At 43.7% G+C, this 23,115-nt stretch overlaps 1 protein-coding gene across 1 annotated transcript in view; it reads left to right on the forward strand.

Moving 5' to 3' along the window:
• Window positions 1-20,650, forward strand: part of dnah7 (dynein, axonemal, heavy chain 7) — a 64,310-nt gene extending 43,660 nt beyond the window's left edge. Inside the window, exons 49-66 of the mRNA XM_068571982.1 lie at window positions 516-670; window positions 2,083-2,273; window positions 4,657-4,790; window positions 4,900-5,235; window positions 5,432-5,558; window positions 5,851-6,045; window positions 7,992-8,084; window positions 8,243-8,419; window positions 8,643-8,804; window positions 8,926-9,126; window positions 9,346-9,507; window positions 10,170-10,355; window positions 11,550-11,687; window positions 13,869-14,099; window positions 15,934-16,086; window positions 17,874-18,051; window positions 18,770-18,873; window positions 20,306-20,650. Coding sequence (XP_068428083.1) covers window positions 516-670; window positions 2,083-2,273; window positions 4,657-4,790; window positions 4,900-5,235; window positions 5,432-5,558; window positions 5,851-6,045; window positions 7,992-8,084; window positions 8,243-8,419; window positions 8,643-8,804; window positions 8,926-9,126; window positions 9,346-9,507; window positions 10,170-10,355; window positions 11,550-11,687; window positions 13,869-14,099; window positions 15,934-16,086; window positions 17,874-18,051; window positions 18,770-18,873; window positions 20,306-20,512 — 3,130 coding nt within the window. The 3' untranslated portion in view covers window positions 20,513-20,650. The remainder of the gene's footprint in view (window positions 1-515; window positions 671-2,082; window positions 2,274-4,656; window positions 4,791-4,899; window positions 5,236-5,431; window positions 5,559-5,850; window positions 6,046-7,991; window positions 8,085-8,242; window positions 8,420-8,642; window positions 8,805-8,925; window positions 9,127-9,345; window positions 9,508-10,169; window positions 10,356-11,549; window positions 11,688-13,868; window positions 14,100-15,933; window positions 16,087-17,873; window positions 18,052-18,769; window positions 18,874-20,305) is intronic.
• Window positions 20,651-23,115: the final 2,465 nt, after the last annotated feature.

The raw sequence follows: 23,115 nt of genomic DNA on the forward strand, positions 1-23,115 counted from the left end.
CTGATATTTATTTTTTATACCACTTACTCACTCACTGAGCATAAGGCATAGGTTCTAGTGTTTTAACAGAGTGCAGTTGTGTACTTTTGACAGCACAATAGGTTACAAGTCATTAAACGATCAAACATTAGATTGCCCACTATAAATCAGTCTACTCTTTTTTTAAAACCATTGTACAACGGAACTTTTTAACCTTTCCTGAAAGCTCAAGTTACATTGTCTGTCCTTAAGGTGCAGCGAAATTAAGACACGAGGCATCTGCTTGTTTGTGTAAATGAAGCAGCAACATTGCTTTTTAATCACAATACCATGGCCCCTGGTGTGCAACCCAACTGTGAGCTTTCTAACTGTGCTCGAAGGGAATGGTCTCCCCTAATCTTCTCTCTACATCTCAATTCTTGTCCTCCAACATCCCCCCTACTGTTGTGATGTCTCACGGTTGAGACAGGATCTCTTACTCCGACACGAGGCAGCGCCAATTGATCACCTGTGTATGTGTGTGTGCGCGCTTGTAGGAACGCCAGGCGGTGGCCTCTGATGATTGATCCCCAGGGCCAGGCCAACAAGTGGGTGAAAAACATGGAGAAGGCCAATACTCTGCATATCATTAAATTGAGTGATGGTGACTTTGTACGCACTCTGGAGAACTGCATCCAGTTTGGCACCCCAGGTGAGCATAGGTCTTTCTCTCAGTGTGTGTGTGTGTGTGTGTGTGTGTGTGTATGTGCGTGTGCCTCACCCAGATTGTTGCAGTACCTCTTACCGCCTGCTGAGGTCTCTCTTTACCACCGGGACTAATTACTGCTGTGCAGAGAATGTGTTTCTCCTTTGTTCTATGTTCTGCAAAGGAAGAATTTATACAAGTAATATTTCTGAGTGAGATGTTTCAACGGACCAACTGCACCATCAGTATATAAAATACTGTAAATCATACAAATGTTGTGAAGAAATCAATCATGCTTTCTGCACAAAAAATGTTCTTGCATAGTATCAGGGTCACATTCACTTGTGTAGGCAGACGTCATGTGACCATTACTTTGTGCTGTTTTTTAGGAGTGTGTTTTTGCTCATACTTTCGTCTTCTTGTTGTACCAGTTGGGGCTTTGAGAGTGAACAGCAAGGGAAGAATTAGAGCTTAAAACAGACTAAATAATGACCCAACTCAGCCAGCCACTGGGTCTTTGCTTACTGGCAGATTGCAGGGACTAACGGTTCAGTGAGTAGCTTGTCCTTGCAGGGTGTAAAATAGTCCCACGGGAATACAGTTTCACCCTCATACTTCACAGTTTTTCGGTAATCCTGGTTATGTGCAAGTATTCTTTATTTTAGCACGGTTGAAAAAGAAAATCCCTTCCCCGATGTCTTAAACGGCTGGACTCATGTTTAGTAAAGTATTCCAGAGAAAGTTCATCAGCTGTCACCGGCTCTGAATGCTGTATAAAAACTTTTGTTATTACCTCAGGCGTCACGTCAATTATAGATGGGCGACTGTTCTTAACATCAGAACAGCATTATCATACTTAATGTGAAATCACATGAATAATTATGCCGTGGGAATAAGGCACTTGATAATGTAATACTTGCCTTTTTTGGGGCATTGCACATGTGCTGCACAGGTTTCGCAGTGTTCACCGCTGAGTGCTTCCCAGACGCAGGACGACGCACACAATGACGTGAAGTCGGTCTTGAAGAGACCAGCCAAACAAAGATTATAATGATATTATTTTCTGAGAAAAGTTTTTTTCTAAGTATATTATGGGTATACTGAGTTATGAGCTGCCATCGATCTATAGGAACCTTCACAGCAAATGCGAGATCACCCTTACTTATTAACCTGGACTCTACAGCAGCTCAGAGATCGGTCTCTGTTGTGATGTAAAGGTAGAGACGTTTCATGTTCTGCAACACAATATAATATCATATAAACAGTTTTCTAAAAGAGATCTGGAACCAGTTCCATGATGCATAGATTTTGGTGATGTGGGAAACGGTTCAACTGTCGTAGACGGTAGATTCGGTCAACAGCAGAAGACAGTACTTGAACATGACAGCTCCCATAAGAGATTGCACATTTTGTTTCAGTGCTGCTGGAGAACGTCGGAGAGGAGCTGGACCCTATCCTGGAGCCTCTGCTGCTGAGACAGACTTTCAAACAGGCTGGTGCCATATGCATCCGCCTCGGAGACTCCACCATCGAATATGCTCCCGACTTTCGCTTCTACATCACGACCAAGCTACGCAACCCACACTACCTGCCTGAGACCTCCGTCAAGGTACCGTATAGTGAGAAACGGCCTCTGGCGTCTTTTAGTATCCATTATTTCACATTGCAGAAAACTACAGTGACTCTAATACCTAAACACACATAAATACTGCAGCCCTTATTGTTAAACGCTGTTGTATTTATATTGAGACACACAGACAGACCTGGTCCTAAATATGTATTTGCGGGATTAGGGATTGTCCCATTAACGCTGCCACTGCAACCTCCGTCCATAGTCACACACACATAAACAATACATACTCCAGACAGACGCCTATACTCATGATGACAGTAATCAGAGTGTTTCCCGGTAGTAGTCACACGCCGTAGCTGTTTGCAGCAGGTGTCAGTGTTGATGCAATGAGCCCTCTGCAATCCGCCATGCGCCCTACGCCAACCCTTTTCATGCAGATTGAGCTGCTTCCCGTCAATCCCTCTGTAGATGTATCTCCCTCAACAAAGCTGCTGCCAAAACAGAAGATAATAGAAAGAGTTACTAGACTACGGGCTGTCACAGGAATCTGTATTCCTCTGCCTTTTAAGTATTATTCTCATCACACCTGATAGCAATAGTTAACCTAGTTTGTTTTGTTGTCCTGTGGGATTTTTAGTTCGCCGAATAGTAGAACTGACTTTCCAAAATACAGTTCATTGTCACTGAAGTGTAACTGCTATCTGGGGCACTGTATTTTCTGCAAGCTGAAACAATATTTTTTTGTGTGAGCGAGACGTCGATTGATATAATAAGTCTGGCTTGTCAAAATGTGGGGCTTTCTATAATGTGGAAGGAGTTTTTTCCCGCGCTATGGATAGCAATATTGCCTGGAAAATTGGTCGGCCCACCACTTTGATACAGACTGAAATATCTAGTTGATGGATTGGCGCAAATATCTTGACTGATGGTCTCCAGACGATGAACTCGTAAGGACTTTGGTGATCCGATGACTCTCCTTGTACTACCATCGGTACGTTTTCAGTTATTTAGTGAAATAGCTCAATATCTTCTGGATGGATTGTCACAAACTATTGTAAAGAAATGCTTCCCAAACGATGTATCCCTACGACTTTGGGGCCTCTTTCCACCTTCAAGCCAAAACTGCAATAATTTGTCTAATATGTTACCAGAACATGGTTTATGACCAAATTCCTGCACAAAAAAGGCATTCCCACTGGCCTCAGCTGTGCATCGGGATATTAGCTAATTGCTAACCACATTAAAATAAGATGGTTCACACGATAAACAATATACCTATAAAATATATGCATTCTTTCCTTTTGAGCTTGTAAGCAAAGATGCTTGTAAGACTTAATGCAAATAACTTTAGTTCTAAACAAAGCTGCTGGCATGGCTGTCAACTCCAAGTCTTATGTATTTAAACATTTGAACTCAACAACATATTGTTTGCTGGACTGCACAGTTAGTTTCGACACTTGATTTCGCCTTACCGACAGATGAGCCTGAGCTTTCCTTGTTGATTCCCACTTATTGCCTCATACCACTCAAATGTCACGTTTTTTACAAAAATGAATCATCGTGCAATAATAACGCCTTTCCAATGGAGCGCACACTCCCCCCAAGAATAAAAAAAATAATTCCAAGAAAAGGAACATTAAAGGAAACTGCATTAGAGAGAGGTTGGAAAGCATTACTGAAGATCACATTTCAAGCATCTATTTTCAGGACCCCGCTCTTTATGGGCAGCCATTAGATGGGTTCAAGTCATTTTTCAAAACTGGCTAAATCTTTTTTTTTTTCTTCATTTTCGCTTAGTCTTTTTTTTTTTTCGCCTACAGTATACTACGGGGCATCCATTATATCCATAAAGCACTATTTGAAATGCAATACTTTCAAATACAAGAGAGCAAGTATGTAGTAAAACAGCCCTTAAAGACCTCAAGGGAGGAACGGAAGCAAAGAAGGAGGGAGGGGGTATGTGTGAAAAGGACAAACGAGAGATTTATATGGGCTCCGAGTCTTTACCACCAGCTGAGTGGGTCCGCAGCATCAATAGAAATGGAATTAGGCCCCGGAGAAGTGCACTCGTTTATTAGGGCAAGGAGTAGATAGCAGATATAGGCTTTTAACCTCCGGGTAAGTGCGGAGCAGAATGACTAAGGCTGTGTGGTAAAAGACACACTTCCACACATTTCACAGAAAAGAAGGAAAAAAAAGTAAATGCATCCTACCTGCACTTTGCTAAAGCTGCAGCGGTTATTGGAATTGATTGGAAAGAAGGTTCGTTGGGAGAATTGTACTAAAGCTGAGATGATTAAAGCTGCACACCCAAAACAAAACACACACACACACACGCACGCACATACACACACACACACACACAGATAATACTGTATACTGTACAGTTTGTTAACGTAGTTCTTCCTCTGTGCTGTAGGTGACCCTTCTGAACTTCATGATCACCCCAGAGGGCATCCAGGACCAGCTGCTGGGTATTGTTGTGGCCCGAGAAAGGCCAGACCTGGAGGAAGAGAAACAGGCTCTCATCCTGCAGGGAGCAGAGAACAAAAGGTACAGACAATAGCACACACCTGTCAAGTTAAATCCACTTATCAAATAGAATGTCCACCTTCGAAGTGGAAATGGTAGACACGTTAAATTGCTCTCGCACTTTTGTCAGACAACTGAAGGAGATCGAGGATAAAATCTTAGAGGTGCTCTCCTCCTCCGAGGGCAACATCCTGGAGGACGAGACGGCCGTCCAGATCCTCTCCTGCTCCAAAGTGCTGGCCAACGAGATCTCTGAAAAGCAGGCCGTGGCTGAGGTGACGGAGCAGAAGATTGATGAGACTCGCATGGGCTACACACCGATTGCCATGCACTCAGCCATCTTGTTCTTCTCCATTGCTGACCTGGCTAACATTGAGCCCATGTACCAGTACTCCCTCACCTGGTTCATGAACCTCTTCATCAGCTCCATCGACAACTCCGAGGCGAGTGACGACTTGGAGCAGAGGTAAGCAGGGCTGACAAATGCTCTTGCCACGAGCCGCTCAAAGTAAATGCTGGAGCTTTCTTATCCTCTCAAAAGATCAGATTTGACTTGTAAACTGATAAAAAAAAAAGAGAGAAAAGAATGGAAGATCGTTCATAGTGCATAAATGTGGGTGAGTTTTGTGAGTTATAACAATGCCAGCGCGTGTCTTCTTCAGACTGCAGATCCTGAAAGACCACTTTACCTACTCGCTATACGTCAATGTGTGTCGCTCACTGTTTGAGAAGGACAAGCTGCTCTTTTCATTCTGCCTCAGTGTCAATCTGCTCATGCACAGCAAACTGGTAGGAATTACACACGTGTACAGATCCATAACACTTCACTTAAAAGCCATAGATGTTGTTTGATTTGTTTGTTTTTAAGTGGTTAGCTCATCAAACGAGCTAATTAGCCACGTTTTTCCTCAATCAGACCTCTCTGATTGCTGGAGATAACATGTATCTTGTTTTTTTAATTTGTATGGATATTGTTGTTATCTATAATCCTCCAAAAGGTCAACTCATTAAATCACTTAAAATCGCAAATTACAGTTAATCCTCCGCTGTGTTAACTCTTTTTCCCTGATGAATGACGTAGGTGGATGAGGGGGAGTGGCGCTTCCTCCTGACGGGGGGTGTGGGCCTGGACAACCCCCACTCAAATCCCTGCACCTGGCTCCCAAAGAAGTCTTGGGATGAGATTTGCCGCTTAAATGAAATGGAGAATTTCAAAAGTTTGCGTCAAGACATGGCTCGCCACAGGAATGAGTGGAAGACGGTCTACGACAGCCCCGTGAGTGTCATCATCAAGCTGCTTGGCCGGTCTGGGTGTAGCTCTGCCTTGAGGTGTTACATATGTTTCTGTGATGGTAAAGACAAAATCAGCATGTGCAGAAAGGCACCATTACGTCAATGGATGAGAGAACTAAGAGGAGGATAAAATCTGTAAATGCACCCCATATACATATTAATATGGCAGGCACTGCTGGTGTCCTGCTGTAGAAACTGTAAAAGCTGAAAATGTGGTTGTGATTAGCAGTTTCAGAGGTTCGCTGTCAAAACTGGGTCACATCTTGCATCACAATCAGGACACATGTAGCTGCAGCTACCACCTGAACCTGAACACATTATATTCTGAAGATGCCACTTGACAAGTGGTCTATTGAAAAACATGTTAAAGATATGTAAGGTTTTCAGCATTTTGACGACAGACAGTGTCCATGGACACAAAGGCCTAACACATACACACACACACACACACACACACTCTCTCTCTCTCTTTTTGTCTTCAGCATGACGTTAAATGCTCTTTAAAATACAAAAGATACATCCTATGACGACGTATTGGTATTGAGTAGAGCTATTTGCCCCCAACTTAGTCCTGACTGCTTGCCGCTACGCTCAGATTCCAAGAAGCAAAGACAACAAATAAAAATCAAGCTTCTCATCTAAATCAAAGTGAGGGGGCAGTGATGGACTGGGTGGTAAAGAAGAAGTTAAGTAGATGGAGGGAAAGAAGTCCTTTGACTGGAACATGCGGGCAACCCTGAGCATAACAGTGTGAGCAGGTGGGATGGGATTAGAACGGGAATAAGGGCAGAGGAAAGAGGTTAAACCTATCTTCCAGTGGGTTTGGCACGTGAACCAGCATGCCAGCTCACAGCTTTTGATAGCTGTCAAACAGGTCTTATTGTTTATTTACTAAAGTGGGATCATATTCGTCTTCACTCCATCTAAAACCATTTGCTAATCCGGTGATCCAAAAATCCCCTCAAGTTTCAACTCAATTCATTTTGTGTTAAATAACAGAGTTATATTAGTTTAAATGTTGTACAGACAAAAGGGACAGGGAAGAGAGGATGTCGGAGGAAAGTAATTTGCCAGGTGTGAATGATGCACACACTCACACTCTCGCTCCATCTTTCAATTATATAGTATCTGAAATTGAAGTTTTATCTAATTAAATCTTTTCTGTTCCTGTTGTGCCAGTCACATCTATGCAATCTAGACGCAAGAACAGCTGTTTAATCAACGTGCGGTGCACATAAACATGTGTGCACCACACATGCTCGTCTCTTTGCTGTCTGACACACACCACCATCTTTTGATTTATAATCAACAGAATCAGGCACAGCACTTCTATCCAATTAAATCTAGTTTGTTCCAGTTGTAGAATTCACATTTATTCAATCTCGATGCAAGAACAGCTGTTCAATCAAGCACGCGGGCGCTCACACGGGCCTACACACCCCTGCACACACAGAGCATCCCCAGGAGATTCTAAATAGGTGTATCTGTCTCAAAGCACCTGCCAACACACACATAGCCAGAAGTCTCTCCAGAAACAGCTCGGGGAGAAAAAAAATCCAAAGGTTCCCGCTACCATTGCTCACATCCTCTGGCACACTTGTTCCAGGAATTAATCAAAACATTTTGCTCTGACCCAGTACCCAGTGGCTTTTTTTTCTTTTGCTTTTGACCTCTCTTCTTCCTCTTCCTTTGCTTTTTCAAACATATGTATTCATTTCCCCGCATTACTCCCCTCCCCATTTACATCACATATTGGCCCTCTTGTGCGTAATTATAATACTCAATCTTGCAACAGCTCGATACAATGCAACTCCATAACTTCTCTTGTCCTCTCCAAGGAACAGAGTTATTATACTATTTTTCTCTCAAAGACTTTGAAGTAAGATATTCATGCAGAGTCTGAATTCAACATGTTTTGCCTGTCTGCAGGACCCCCATCATACTTCCTTCCCTGAAGGGTGGCAGCACAAGCTGAGCCAGTTGCAGAGAATGCTGGTTATCCGTTGCCTCCGACCAGACAAGGTCAGTTCATACGTTGCTTTCCAAAAGATGGTCGAATGTCATTTGGAAATTGACGTTTAACTCGATTTCTCAAAACGTCGCTTTTCTCCACAACATTTCCTCTGGAAATACATCAGTAAAGGGTAACGATAAACTCATTCCATCCATGTGTCCCCCAGGTTATTCCCATGGTGCAGGAATTTGTTTCCGACAGTTTGGGTCGTCCCTTCATCGAAGCGCCGCCCTTCGATCTAAGTAAGGCCTTCTTTGACAGCCACTGCTGTGCCCCGCTCATCTTCATCCTCTCCTCCGGCTCTGACCCCATGGCTGCGTTGCTTAAGTTTGGAGATGAAAAGGTACGGAGGCACCTGGGAAATTCAGCGGCTTTGAAGCCTGCTGTGTGTACAAACTCAAAATGAAAGGGGAAATTGAATCCTCGAGATTTCCCAGGCTCCCACACTGGTCTTAAAAGCACTGAAAATTATTTGGGCTCCTTCCCGGACAGAAAGCAGCTACATAAGTGTGTGTGTTTGCGTGAATGTGTGTGTGTGTGTGTGCACTGCTGTCCTCATCCCTCAGGGCTATACCGGTAGCAAGCTGACTTCTCTCTCTCTGGGCCAAGGCCAGGGTCCTATTGCTATGCGTATAATTGAGTCGGGCATCAAAGAGGGCAACTGGGTGGTTCTTCAGAACTGCCACTTGGCCACATCGTGGATGTCGAAGCTTGAGAGAGTCTGTGAGGTCCGAACACACACAAACACACACACACACACACTTTCTATACACCCGATGGGAACAGCATACATTACACCTGTCTTCCAATACATACAGTTCCTGACATTATCTTTGCGGCTGTGAGCAGGAGCTGAACCCAGACACGACCCACCCAGACTTCAGGCTCTGGCTGACCAGCTACCCGTCTCCCACCTTCCCCGTGGCGGTGCTTCAGAACGGGGTGAAGATGACCAACGAGGCTCCGAAGGGCCTCCGCGCCAACATTGCACGCTCCTTCTTAATGGACCCCATCTCTGACCCGGAGTTTTTTGGCAGCAGCAGCAAGCCGGTCAGTGTGTGCGTGTACGTCTTTGTGTGTATGTCTCGGTGGCATGCTGTGCATATCCATCATGCCGACATCAGTGGGTGTCCTGTGCTCCATTTTGTCTGTTACCACCCCCCGCTGTGTATTTCAGAGTGTGTTCATTTTAGCTCGGGGAAATACTAAACGACCACCACGATTCACCGAATTATTAATCGAAGACATTTTTGCCTTTCCACCTCTCAGGTTGTTTTCAAGAAACTACTGTACGGCCTGTGTTTCTTCCACGCCCTGACCCAGGAGAGGAGGAAGTTTGGACCTTTAGGCTGGAACATTCCGTATGAGTTCAATGAGACCGACCTCCGGATCTCTGTACAGCAGCTGCACATGTTCCTTGAACAGTACCAGGTAGATTTTCTTTTATGTCTCTGCTTTCACAAATTACTTTCATCTTTCTTCAGATATATTCCATACAGTGTGGGATGCAGACTAGCGTACGAGCACAGTCTAACATGTACTCCAATGAATGGACTATACATCTTTGACATAAAGGAAAAACTCTGACTCTCCCATGGAGATGCACATACACCATCCACTCCTATATTTTCTATGCCCATAATAAAGACAGCTCTTCCTGTACAAGTGGGTTCCTCTTCACTCAAGTATCCGCTTTCATCAGCCATGTTCAAAAACCCTCTTGACATTTTTCCACAAACCGATAGCACTCTATCCCTCCACCATTCCCAAGTCCTCCGCTGTAGCTGAGATAAAAAGTGTCAGAAATAAACTACTGAGGGTGTCTTGTTTTTTATTGGAGTGACTTTTTCATCTTGTAGCCAAGTGGCGCTCGCTGAATTTGTCAGAATGTGAAAAAGCTTCAGAAAATGCCACAACGGCCTTACCCCTTCACCTCGGTGGCCGTGAAGTAAATTTCAGCCAGGTTGTCGGTTTCAGAAGATCGCACACATAACACAACGAAGAATATACTTACCTTTATTTAAAATGTGAAACTCTAAGCATTGTTATTCTTAGGTTACTGTGTGAAATGCACAATTTGTTGTTTGCCGCAGGAAGTGCCGTTTGATGCCATCCGCTACATGACCGGGGAGTGTAACTACGGAGGTCGCGTGACAGATGACTGGGACAGACGGACCCTAAGCACTATCCTCTCCATCTTCTACACTTCAAAGATCATCGAGGACCCCGACTACAAGTTTGATCCCAGTGGGCTCTACTATGCGCCAGCTGAGGAAGATGTAAGGAACAGAAAATCACACATAAGTGCGATAACTTTTGATTGCAAAGCATTAAGAAGTTTGAATACACACGTGTATATAAATAAATAAAACACAATTTAAGCTTGTATTTGGCTGTAAGCACAAACATTTTATATAAGATTTACAGTAATTAAGTAATGCCATACCTTATAAGCAGGGGAAATCAGTATTATATTAGATAGATGGAAATTTTAGATGGAAAGCAACTTGCTGAACCGACTGGTAAGTTACTCACTCACTCACTCCCTCACTACAAGGGGAGCTTGTTAACTGTAACAGCTATTTTTAACACTCATCATCTGAGAAAAGCATTTCTTAGTTGTTGTTTTTTATGTCAGAGGTCGTTTCTATACAGTAGAGTAATTTCATATGTAATTTGCTGCCAAGAAGGTAAATCTAATCCTCCCCCCCCCCCCCCCCCCTTCTCCCTCCTTATCCAAATCAAGAATGATTTAACCCAAACCTATATATTCTGCCCAGGTTGCACAGCACAAAAGGCCATTATGTAAGCATCAGTGACACTGATGCAAATGCTTTTGTTGTACTCACGATAGGTTAACCTTTCTGAGATCAGGTGCACTGTAGCATAGATAAATCACGCAACATGTTATTTAAATATGTATATCAAATGTCTTATACATGTAAACTCCAACAATGTGGCTTTCTCTGTGTTAGAATTGCACACAGCTGAAACAGCACCCTAACTTTACACCCTAAAGAGCTCGTCTATCTCTCTTGGAAAAACTCCAGAAAAGTTAAACTCACTTTAATGTGTTTGTTTTTAAACTAAGCATATTACAGGACTCAGTTGCTTAGTGCTTTTGTTGAGCTACCTTTAAAAAGTCATTAGGAGATAAAATGTGTATAACAAGGCACAGCAGGCAGCCACCATCAGTGAGGGTTGATATATTTGTTAACACAAGTGCAATCTCTGGCGCGCTCCATTTTATTTGGCATTTTGTTCTCCAGTGCTGCACCCTCCCACCCCCCCTGCACGCAACACATCTTTTATTCATGAAGTCACATTTACATAGTCATTATAATAAATGTCAGCGATCTAAGGAGCCGACTTGTTTTTCAATGAGTGTTATTACTCGAGATGTTTCCTGATGTTGCGTTAAGAATGGTCCTCTCTCTTCACTCCGCTCTTCTTCCTCTGCTTCCTGCTTCCAGTACAACAGCTACATAGAATACACCAAGTCGCTGCCACTCAACCCGTCGCCGGAGATTTTTGGCATGAACGCCAACGCAGATATCACCAAAGATCAGGCGGAGACGCAACTACTGTTTGACAGCGTCTTGCTCACACAGGTAAATCCACCTGGACATGTGCAACACAAAGTAGTAGTATCACTTTTGATATGTTGTACTAAGACTTGTGAAGCAGCTCATTTGAGCCATTGCAACATCTGAACATAAAAATACATATTTTTAATGCTATTATTAGATTAATGAAGACGGGGTGTCAGAATTCTGCTCAGCAATCTGATGCTGAATTCATTATTATGCCGTTAAATGACCTGGAGGATTGTGACTATAAAATTGGGCCAGAAAAAAAAACAACACTCTGGCCTGGCATGGGTACAGGTGAAATACAAAAAAAAAAAAAAGAAGAAAAGTGCACTGATCTTCAAGCGCCAGCAGCTCTGGGTCGCTCACTGAAACCAATGCGCCCCCTCTTGGCTAACATCCCAGATGCTCAGTTGGAATGTCACTGCTTAGCTGCTGGATTTTCAAGTCGTAGACAGCATCCAAAACACTCTCAGCCAGCAAATGCGCAACGCGCACACGCATACAAAACAACTCGACTAGAGCACACCCTTTAAAACACGTGTACCTACACACTGAAATACAGTCTCACATAAACACAAACGGCATCAATGTGCTTCCCTGGAGCTCCCGCCGTGTTTTATAAGTGTCCTTGCCAGCATTAAATATTTCATCGCCCTACATTAAAATGTACTATGCAGATTTAATTCAAGAGATAAAATATAAATACATATTTCAGTTGTTTGTAGAAAAGCTTGTCAAAGAACCACAAAAGAATCCCTTGTCTTTCTTTGGCACCGTATGAGGCACAGTGGCGTTGGCGGAGCTGTGTGATCCCACATCATTATATCTCAGCTCTGTGGCGTTAGATTAGCCTAGCTTGTTCAGGATTATATCGTACCACTTCGTGGCTCCAGTCAACTTTTGCTGCAAATCAAATGGAAGACATTTCGCAATAAGACCTACTTGAAAACGGCAGAAGCACTGCTTCTCCGGCGAAGTGGGATTGGGAGTTTATTTAGCCCTCCGTGTATCCATTTATTTATTTTACGACGCAGAGCGGTGCCTCTCGCTTAGCCCAGGAGCACCAGGAGTTCCTGTGGGAATTCAACTTGATATCAAACAAGTGCGAATGATCTCCACATACAACAAGCACAGAGCGTCATACATGAACACATACTCTATTTTCATCCTATGCATTCCAAACCCTCTGGTTTAATCCTTTTAATCTCGTTAAGATAATAGTATACGGTGTACATATGCATGGAAACACAGACCTGGCTTCTCACAAACAAATAGAAAATGATTTCCACGGGCATTGCCGCCTCGAGTTAAAATTAGAGCTCAGTGGAGTCTGGCATTTATTCATATAGACTCCTTTCAACAAGATTAATAATGGCTTCAGTCATGTGTGGACTTTATTAGCATCTAATACGATCCCATCAGTCTTAATGACCAATAAACAGGGAGACGCTTCCAATGGAATGAAACAGCTATTTGTCATTCCACTACTGTAACCTCGATGCCATTAGTCAATAATTATCCATTACCGCTGGCTAGTGACTGAGCATCAAATAGGTAAATGATGCAAGTTGGTGAAGGGGAAGCGGAAAGAATCACAGATTAGAGTGAATAATTATTGGCATGAATGATTATTGGAATAGTGGATAAGATTGTGTCAAAAGACTGTGTGGGAGAAATTGGGAGAAATGTAGCAACGCCTTCCATCTTCTGAGGCTCTTTTGTGTGCATGTGTGTGGGTGAAGCTGTGTGTTCGTTCGCAGTGGGACTCCAGTGAATATACGCCTCGGATCTCATCATCAATGGTGTTACATTGGTAGCTGTCGGCTAGCCGGAGAAATGTCTCCATGTAAAGAAAGGGAAGGTGAAATTAGGAGTCATAAATCCTATGACTATGATATTCTGTGTCAGGTTGTGTCCTCTGTGAAAAGCATAAATCTAAATCAATTCGGCAGAAAGATGATGAAATACAAGCAAGGCCAAGTCAGAAGTCGGAACCTCTTAACATCAGGATCTTTTCAGGATCGAAATAGCACGGATGCAAAAGAGTCCTAGAAAAAAAGGGAATGCATAATTTGACAAGTCAAAGACAGCAAAGGATAATTTCCTCCGAAAAAAAATGATGAACTGTCAAACCAATCCGAGCCACAAGTCCTGCCTCCCCTTCTCATCCGTCCTCTGTCGCTCTGTGTCTGTGATCAGTCCCGCTCTTCAGGCGGAGACGCCAAATCCTCAGACGACATGGTCTTTGATGTGGCAGCTGACGTCCTGAGCAAGCTGCCTGCCGACTTTGACTTGGAGGCGGTGATGAGGCGATACCCCACCAGCTACAATCAGAGCATGAACACGGTGCTGGTGCAGGAGATGGGCCGCTTCAACAACCTGCTCCGCACCATCCGGGAGTCCTGCATCAACATCCAGAAGGCCATAAAGGTACGCAGGAGGGGCCGGGAGGTTATTGTCCGCGTCTGAGGTGCGGACGAATCCCCTTTTTAAATCCATGAGAGCAGTAAAGCCCAGGAATTGTTTGTTTTTTAACTCAATTCTGGTTCTCATTCTCATGGATCCCCATATTGTTTGGATACTTATAAGATGATGCATTGCCAAATGCACCGTAATTACAATAAATGTGTTTGTTTCAGATAACAGTGGGGCCAACTGATGAATCATCATTGATTTCACATTTTTGTGCAATGAAAGCAATATTTCATCAGAGGAAGCACACCTTTAATGAACGATTACAGGGGAAACTCTGGTAATGCATCCTCGGAAAAACAGATACTGTAGGCAGTGGGCACAACGCTCCAAATCCGCTAATCTAACACAGTCATTCTCCATGATGAGGACACACTCGCACAGTGAAAATCCGGAGCAATTAGTGGGAATGAACCTCCTCTTGAAAACCTTTTGTGCACACTGAGTAGTATGTTACCCGTTGTTGGAGTATGCACTAGGTAAAGGTATGAGCTGTTTAAAGAGCGCAAATGGATCCATGATGGGGATGTTGTTAACTCCGTGGGAATGACAGGGATGAAGCAGCCGCTGAAATCTCAAAATCATCAACTAGTACTCTTGACCTTTTCTCAGAAAGTACTCTCATCCTCTGTAGCATAAAGAGGAACTGAGCCAGCCCTGCTAGCGACAGTATCTCTGTTCCTGCAGTGCCTTTATGTATTCATACCGTTTTCCTTTTTCCAAGGCCACAGACTGTGTTCTACCTGACTGCTAACTATTTTAAAGGCTGTACTGCTAAACACTAACATGCTCACACTGTCGGCAGCAACACGCTGATGATGTATGCGATGTTCACCATGTTCATCATCGGTGTTTCGTGCTGACCACCGCGTTAGCGTGCTACAATGTGCAGCTGAGGCCGATTGGACGTGTCAGGGGAACGCTAAAGTTACGGCTGCTCATCGTCTCTGCAGCACGAATGGAATAGTTGTGTTGTAGTTTTCACTGGAACCATAAAAAAAACAAACCACATGGGAGGGCGCCTAAGTAGTTGGCAATAAAACCTCCGCTGTGCATGATGAGCTAAGACTCTCGACGATTAGACAATTAGCGGACTCCCAAATATAGCTATCTTCCAGCTAAAATCTTTCCTAATATAATTTTAATCATGGTTTCTTCTTTCTTTCTTTTTTTAAACTGCCACCGAGAGACACACTTGAAGCAGTGGAAGTGTCTACTTAGGCCCCAACATCCCCGGGCAAAAATAATTACTGACTTTAGATACTTTTGGAGATGTTGCACATGCCAAGACATAGCCTCTAATTGGACCGCGTTAGACTAAGAGGCCTGTAATTATTTAGTTCATTGCATGGTGGACTAAAGAACACAACTAAACGTCATCTGAATGGATGTGCATGAATGTGTCCTGATTAGACCACATTCAAAAAAATACAAATAAAAAACACGCATGTCTTTTTATATCGTTCTCTCCTCCTGAGATGCACCGGTCTCATGGATTGAAGTGGGAAGAGCATAAAGAGTCAGGGCCCATCCTGGCTCTTTATGCTCTTCCCACTGAGCCAATGAGCAAGTCATCTTTCATACTTGTATCAAAGGAGCAAATAAGAGTCCCAATTACGTGGCTGTCTGTCACTCGTCTCCACAGAGAGGTTTTTAAGTGACAAGTATGAATTTCTCTCGGATTCGATTCCGCGTCAGAAAAGAGCCAGAACAGTTTCACATCTTTCGAGTAGTGCAGAAGTTAATCATGTGTTTTGTGTGTGTGTGTGTGTGTGTGTGTGTGTGTGTGCAGGGACTGGTAGTGATGTCTGCAGAGCTGGAGGAGGTGGTCAGCAGCATCCTGACGGGTCGCATCCCCGGCATGTGGATGAAGAAGTCCTACCCCAGCCTCAAACCGCTGGGAAGCTACGTCACTGACTTCCTGGAGAGACTCACGTTCTTACAGGTACAGACACCTGCTGTCGTGCTCAGAATTAGGTGTCGACAAAAGGAAAGATGTATTTGGAGTTAGTGATGTGAGGCAATGAGGGCTAAAAAAAAAAACTAATGAGAAAGAATCGAATTGTGGCTGAAAGAAAGAACAAAGAAATGTGTTTATGCGATTACTTTTCATTTTACCATAAGACCATAATCACTGAGTCAAATCAGACATGGTGGCATAAGAACTGAAAGCTATTGCGTAATCGACTGTACAATCAGGCTTGGTTTGTTTAGGTTAGTGAGACTTGATATACGTTGTTAAAGCTACACATGCAGCTTGTAGAAGTCCTGCAGATCTACATGGAAGAGCCATGAGGAACCGTCACCCGGCCTCAAGCTGTGTCACACTTGAGTTACACAAGACCTCTCCATTTCCCTTGTGTACACAAAGAGTAGGAGATCGGGGGATTTAGTCATGCTTTTCATTCATGGGCAGGTTTAACACAGGAAGTGCACGCACCCAACCATGTGAGTCCACAAAGTGAACCTCTTCATCTTCTTCCTCCACAATCAGTTCATATGTTTCCCCTTTTTTCCCTATTTTAGCCGGAGAAATCCTGTTTCCCTCCTTGATCATCATGAATCAGTGGAGGGGAAAGAATGTACCGTGCGTGTGTTATCCAACAGCAATGTCCACCCATGACTCCCCACAGGGTGAACTGGAAAAGTCACGGGATTCTCATCTGAGACAGCATGCTTTCAGAAAAAGAGAATACCTTGACATTTCAGGGAATATTATGATTGTTTGCTGTTTTTAAGGGAGTGAAACAGAAAGACATCGGTTTCCCCTCAGTCGGTTCAGTCGGTTGATGATTCCAAGACGTCGTAGCCGAGCTTACAGTCGCACAAAGACTTAAGTGAACTGTATTCAACACTACATTGCTCCTTCCAGACTTTAAAAAGAGCAAATTTGTACATAAATGAATGTTCTTAGCCATTTTATTAGCCAAAAATATGACACCTTGAATAGGTAAACCACGTGCTCTGTAAACCTGAATACTCTATTAATAAGACCATGAATAAGCATTTAGGCAGAGTGACTGATGACTTCAAGGGGAGCGTTGGTATTTTTCAACCTTTCCCATGTTTTGTGTCTGACTAATGGATCCAACAATTTGGAAATTGTCTGGTTGAGCTGCGAGGCGCCACTATGCACCATCAATGTAGCGTTTAGTTACTGCAGGTCCACAAAGAGTGTTGTTATCTTCGGTGTCTGACAACATAATGGAAAGGACCCCACGGAGAAGGAGAGGAGTTGTTCCATCTCACTCGCGCTCCTCGCCCGCTGTGAGCTTCTCATCTGTATACTCTGCCGCAAATAAATAAGGGCGACCATTCACTTCGCCTCTCTCCAACTTACTCACATTTGATCAAAAACAAGTCCCTTCTCACAGGATGTCTGAACGAGAGTCCTCCTGTTCTGTCCACGCTGTTTTCAGACACTAATAATAACAATCTGAGCCTGTGGTAAAAAACAAAAACAGGCACTTTCAGTAGACCCAAAGTCCGTTGACGCGTGCAATAACCGTTGCAGCTGCAGGGTTCTCCCTCAATACTGAACCCAATTTCCGAATATCGTTGTCCCCACTGGTCACTTAAACAGGAACACATTTAAAACCCTCTCGGAACATAAAGAGCAGCAAATATTAATCATGATGAAGAAAAGTTTTGTGATCAAGTGAAGAAAAAGAAAGAAAAACAAGTATTGTTCACCATCTCCTCCCTCTCTTCTCTGGCCTGCTGTGTTCTCAGGACTGGTATGAACACGGCACGCCTGCTGTATTCTGGGTATCGGGGTTCTTCTTCACCCAGGCCTTCCTCACGGGCAGCCAGCAGAACTACGCCAGGAAACACACCATCCCCATCGACTTGCTCGGCTTCGACTTCGAGGTTCTGGACGAGATGCAGTACAAGCGGCCTCCGGAGGACGGTAGGACACTGACGGGGTTAATGAGACGAGAGGAGGAAGTGTGATAATATAACATTCAATAAAGGTAAAGATTGAAAAAAAGAAGGGATAAAAGAGGGTTCAAGGAGGATGAAAGGTGAGGTTTCAAAGCAGAGAGTGAAATACGAGGAACACGCAGAGAAAACACACACAGATGGAACCTGACTGTATAAAGAGAGGCAGAGTGTAAAGTGCAAAAGTAAGTGTACGCCTGGCTGCCTCTCCCTTCTACATGCAGCCTTGCGTCGGCCCCTCGCTGTGCCTCCAGCTCTGCTGTGAGACTCTAAGTCACATAAAGCCTCACCCTCCATCGGGCCCCAGCTGGGGCCCCATCACGCCAACACAGCCGACGCTGCCGAGCTGCAAATCCGACAGTGTGTTTGTGCATTTGGGCGTGTAACACTGACAGGTTTGCCGACAGTCGGTTATCTCTAAATGTTCCTTCACCTTCCCCCCCACACCCACACACAAACACACACACACACACCTATAAGGAGAGCTCATAAGCTTTATGGAAAGACAGTGTTGCGGCTCAGAGGTCAGTTCAGCTCGGTTCACAAAGCTTTACGGTCGCCAGAAGAGCCGACATGCACCACAGTCACGGGGTTGTGGAAAGTTTTAATATCATAGCATCGCTAACCTTTCCTTTTGTCCTTCTGAATTGTCTTTGTGTGTGTGTGTGTGTGTGTGTGACATACAGGTGTGTACATTAGAGGTCTGTATCTGGATGGCGCCCGCTGGGACAGGAAGACCAAACTTCTCGCCGAGTCCTACCCCAAAGTGCTGCACGACCCCATGCCGGTGGTGAGTGAGGGTCCCGCTCGCACACTGGGAAAAATCTGGAAAAAGATCAGCGTGTCGATATCTAAACACTTTGCCATTGTTCTCAAAACACAGCGCTGAAGGAACCAGAGATTGAGATGATAAACTCATGTGTGCAATGTTCATGAACAAACAACAAACGATGTAACACAAGTAGAAAGTAGAGTCATTTTCTCACAGGCTTCTTTTTACAGCCAGAGTTTCCTCCATTAGAAAACATGCTTCAGGCATTGGCTTCACTTTTCAGACACGGAGGTTTTCCATCCTGTGAAAAACACCACATGCACCGAGACAAAAAGACAGAGCAAATCTTGTTCATAACACAATCTTACATAAAATCTGAGGGGGTTTATTGATTTTGCTCCATGTATCTCTCTCTGGGCGTCACAAGAGAGGAAAGATAATATGTGTTTACGTATCAAATTATGAAAATGGGGCCGATTCCATCATTATTTCGCTCGGAAAAACTCCTACGAGCAGACTGTTTCTTTTTTTTTTCAAGTCAGAGACCAGTGTTGTGCGTCCCCCGTACAAGGAAGTGAACAACAACCACGCTGCCGTAGCTGCAGGAGGATGTTCTCTGGTTGCAATACCGAGAAGCCGCTTCAGCACTTTCTTTCATACAGCGTGCCCGCAGGAAGCCTCGCGCCTTTTGCGCATCCTTTTGTTAATTAACAGAGCTTGATATGGTTTATGAAAGCAGACTGACAGAGTGATGGAGCAGAGCGCCGGTGGCAGAGAGCGCAGGACTGATCGAGTTTACGTCTTCTTCTTTTTTCCTCGTTTCTACCCCCCTTCTGTTCTCTCTTCTTCACAATGCATTCAGCGATTAGGAATAATGCAAGAGGGTTTTTTTAAAACATTTTCTCATATTCAGACATTTCAGGGCAAGTTATTAACAGAATCAGTTTTTGACAAGAGCTGAACTTAATTAAAAATGTGCTTATTATATATGTATGTGTGTGCGTGTGTGTGTGGGGAGGGATCATAACACACACGCTGGCTTTGAAATGCAAATCTTCACAGAAGTGCTGCTTATGGAACCAGATGAGTACTTTTCTGGCTGCAACTCAACAAACTGTTTTTGTTTTTGTTTTGGTTAAGATGTTTTTTTGAGCGGCCCAGTTTATCCCTTTTGCATAACCACGACTTCTTAATAGCCCGAGGGGGACTCTTCCTCATGAATGCTATTATTGTTCTAAGTCGAAGTCTCCGGAGTTTCACATTTGTAAGTTAATATTTGGACCCCGGTTAGTTTCCACTGGGTTTCATGTCCTGACCTTCGAACTAAAATTATACAATCTGATCTCGTTGCTTCTTTTGACGGCAAACACGTCCATCGTGACGCATCTGTGGTACAATTAAGACTTTTTTGAAACTCCACAACCCTCACCGTGCCTCTCCCTCCTTCCAGATGTGGCTGAAGCCTCTCAAACGTCAGGACGTCCCACAGAGGATGTGCTACGTGGTGCCCGTCTACAAGACCAGCGAGCGGCGGGGCACCCTGTCCACCACCGGACACTCCACCAACTACGTCATCGCCATGACGCTCAACTCCAACGTGCCCGCCGAACACTGGATCCGGAGAGGCGTGGCGCTGCTCTGCCAGCTCAGCTTCTAGCCGCCGCGAGAAGGATGAGGAAACACACGTCTTTCACACAGTAACTACAGGATTATAACTGATGGATATTTAGAATGAGGTAACAGAGTTTTTAATGAAATACAACTCGCACCGGAGAGATAAAAAGTTTTTGAAATCTCAACACAAACGGCATTTTGTTTTATTTCAGTGCGCGTACGAGCCGACGTCGTGACCGTACAGCGTCTGAGGGAACGTCTTACGCTCACGTCATGGTTCTGGTTTTATTCTGCCCTGATTTTAATTGGAGTGCAGATCAAATGTTTCCTTGAGGGAGTTGTGGGGTCACCGCACCGGCCAAGTGTGTCATTCCTCATTAATACACTTACTGAATTTGTTTTTTTGAGTCATTGAGAAAGTACTGAGTACTTTCAAAATACTCTAAAGTATCGCTTCTGATCGTAACCTTTTCAAATATAATAATAGTTATTGGCTCTTTAGGCAGGTGGCGGCCATTTTGAATTCTTAGGATTTTCCCCTTTTAGATGATTCAATAAAAGTTTTTTGTATGTCAAAGAGACCTTTCGAGGTACCATTTCAGTAAAATAGCTTTTGTTGCAATTTGTGTCAACTCAATTGACATTGTTACTGGACTGAAACATTACAGTAGCCAGATTAACGATAATAATATAATAATCATGCCGATAACTGAGCTTAAGCTTGACTGCTGATGGAAGAAATGAACATTCATTCAGTTTTTTAATGTCTGTGTTCACTGAGCCGTTTGCGTGAGAACCAGCTGAAGCTGCTGATCTGGGAACAGAAGCTGAAGTGTGTGTGTGTGTGTGTGCGTGCGTGTGTGTGTGCGTGCGTGCGGCTGCATCAGCGTAACTCGTGTAACATCACGCCAGAAACACCAGATATCTTTTCAGAGTTTATTTTCCTTCCGTAATGGGGAGAATGCACAGTCAGGCAAACAGCAAGAATGTCACACTTTGCTTTTTTTTATATCCAGAGGACTTGACAAACATACAAGAAAGCAAAAATGAAAACAATCATCAACCTTCATTTTACAGACAATTTTCTGGATAAACGGCAAAGAAATTTTTGGGGCGTAGTGTCACCGGCTCGTCCACTTGACAGTACGGTTTGATTGTAAGCACACAGGAAACACAGAAGCTCAAAGAAAAAAACTCACAAAAAAAGGACCTCTCTTAAAAAAATACAAAACAATATTGTAGGAAAATACCAGATAAATATCAATTAATCAAGTCTCAAATTATGAACTTAACTTGGTGTCAGAACAGAATCAAAATACATTCAGAGCTCGTTGAACGCCAGATTAAATAACACAAATGCCTGTTTATAAAATAAAGTGACGAGTCACCACAAAAAAAAAAAAAAAAGGCTCAGTTGCACTACGCCCCGAAGAATTCCTCGTGATCTTCACGTGGTTTTTTTATTTTATTTTTTTAAAAAGTAACAAAGGCTGCTAATAGTTTAACTTTGCAGTACCAAGACTGAACTCAAATGTAAACTCGACACGACGTCCGCACCGTTTCCCCTCATGCTTCATGCATGATCGATAACGCGACTTCAATGTGACCGACGATGATCTGCAGCCGGTGGAGACGTAAAGATGATGGATGTCACACAGTGACAGGAATAAATGAAGCCACGCACATTATCTGTTTGCTCGAGCAGCTGCTAAGCTAGGCTAACGAGCTTAGCAGGTGAGCCACAGGGCAGCCAATGGAATGTAAGGGTTTTGGGGGGGGCAAGCGCCAGCCACTGAACATCCACACTCGGGCCAGTTTTTTTGGCACAGTCGGCAGAGTGTGGATAATGGACGCCTTCTTATCTCGTCGTATAACAATGAACTTCCCGGCTTAACGACTCAGGTTGACGTCCGTTTACAGGTGCGGCCGCTCTAACGCCGTACAAGAGAAGCGCCTTTCTGTTTGAGCCGACGCAAGACTGTCATTCATTGACAGAAGTACCTTCAAATCTATGTTTTGTTTTTCAAGCAGCAACCAAACTGATTTTTTTGCTGCTCGACTACTGAAGCTGTAAAGACCACGAGTATTTACAGTTCATCATAATAGAAAGAAGAAAAAAAATCCGCATTTGTGCGACAACACAACATCTCACTGTAATGAAGCGACCACTGCAGGGTGGTCCGGTGGGAATAGGCACCTGTTCAGAACTCAAGGAGGCACTCTAAATGAATCTAGGAAAAAACACCTCTACTTTCTCTCAATTCACATGTTGATGCTGCTGATTCTTACAAAAGAAAAGATACAAAAGTGAAGGCCTAACGACGCAGATCGAACGGCTACGGATTGTCAAAAAAAACGCTGATGGAAAAAAAACAAAAAAACTTGGTCCGACATCTGTGACGTCTAGTTTCTAAACAAAAACATGAAAGGCTTTGGCAGCTGTGTGAGCCGTCACTATGAACTACAAGGGTGTAATAATCCCATTGAACCAGACGATGAAACAGAACTCTGAAGTGATAAATGGAGAGAATTGAGAGAGAATTGGGAGAAAAACACTTCTGCTTTTACTCTGAAAGCTGTCGATATATTTTGAATGAGAAGCTAAATGTTTCCTTCCTTTCCCGATGGAGCTAGCTGAAGCCAGCG

Source organism: Clinocottus analis, unplaced genomic scaffold, assembly GCF_023055335.1.
Source record: "Clinocottus analis isolate CAN_PGR_092001 unplaced genomic scaffold, fCliAna1.0.p SCAF_12, whole genome shotgun sequence".
Taxonomy (NCBI): domain Eukaryota; kingdom Metazoa; phylum Chordata; class Actinopteri; order Perciformes; family Cottidae; genus Clinocottus; species Clinocottus analis.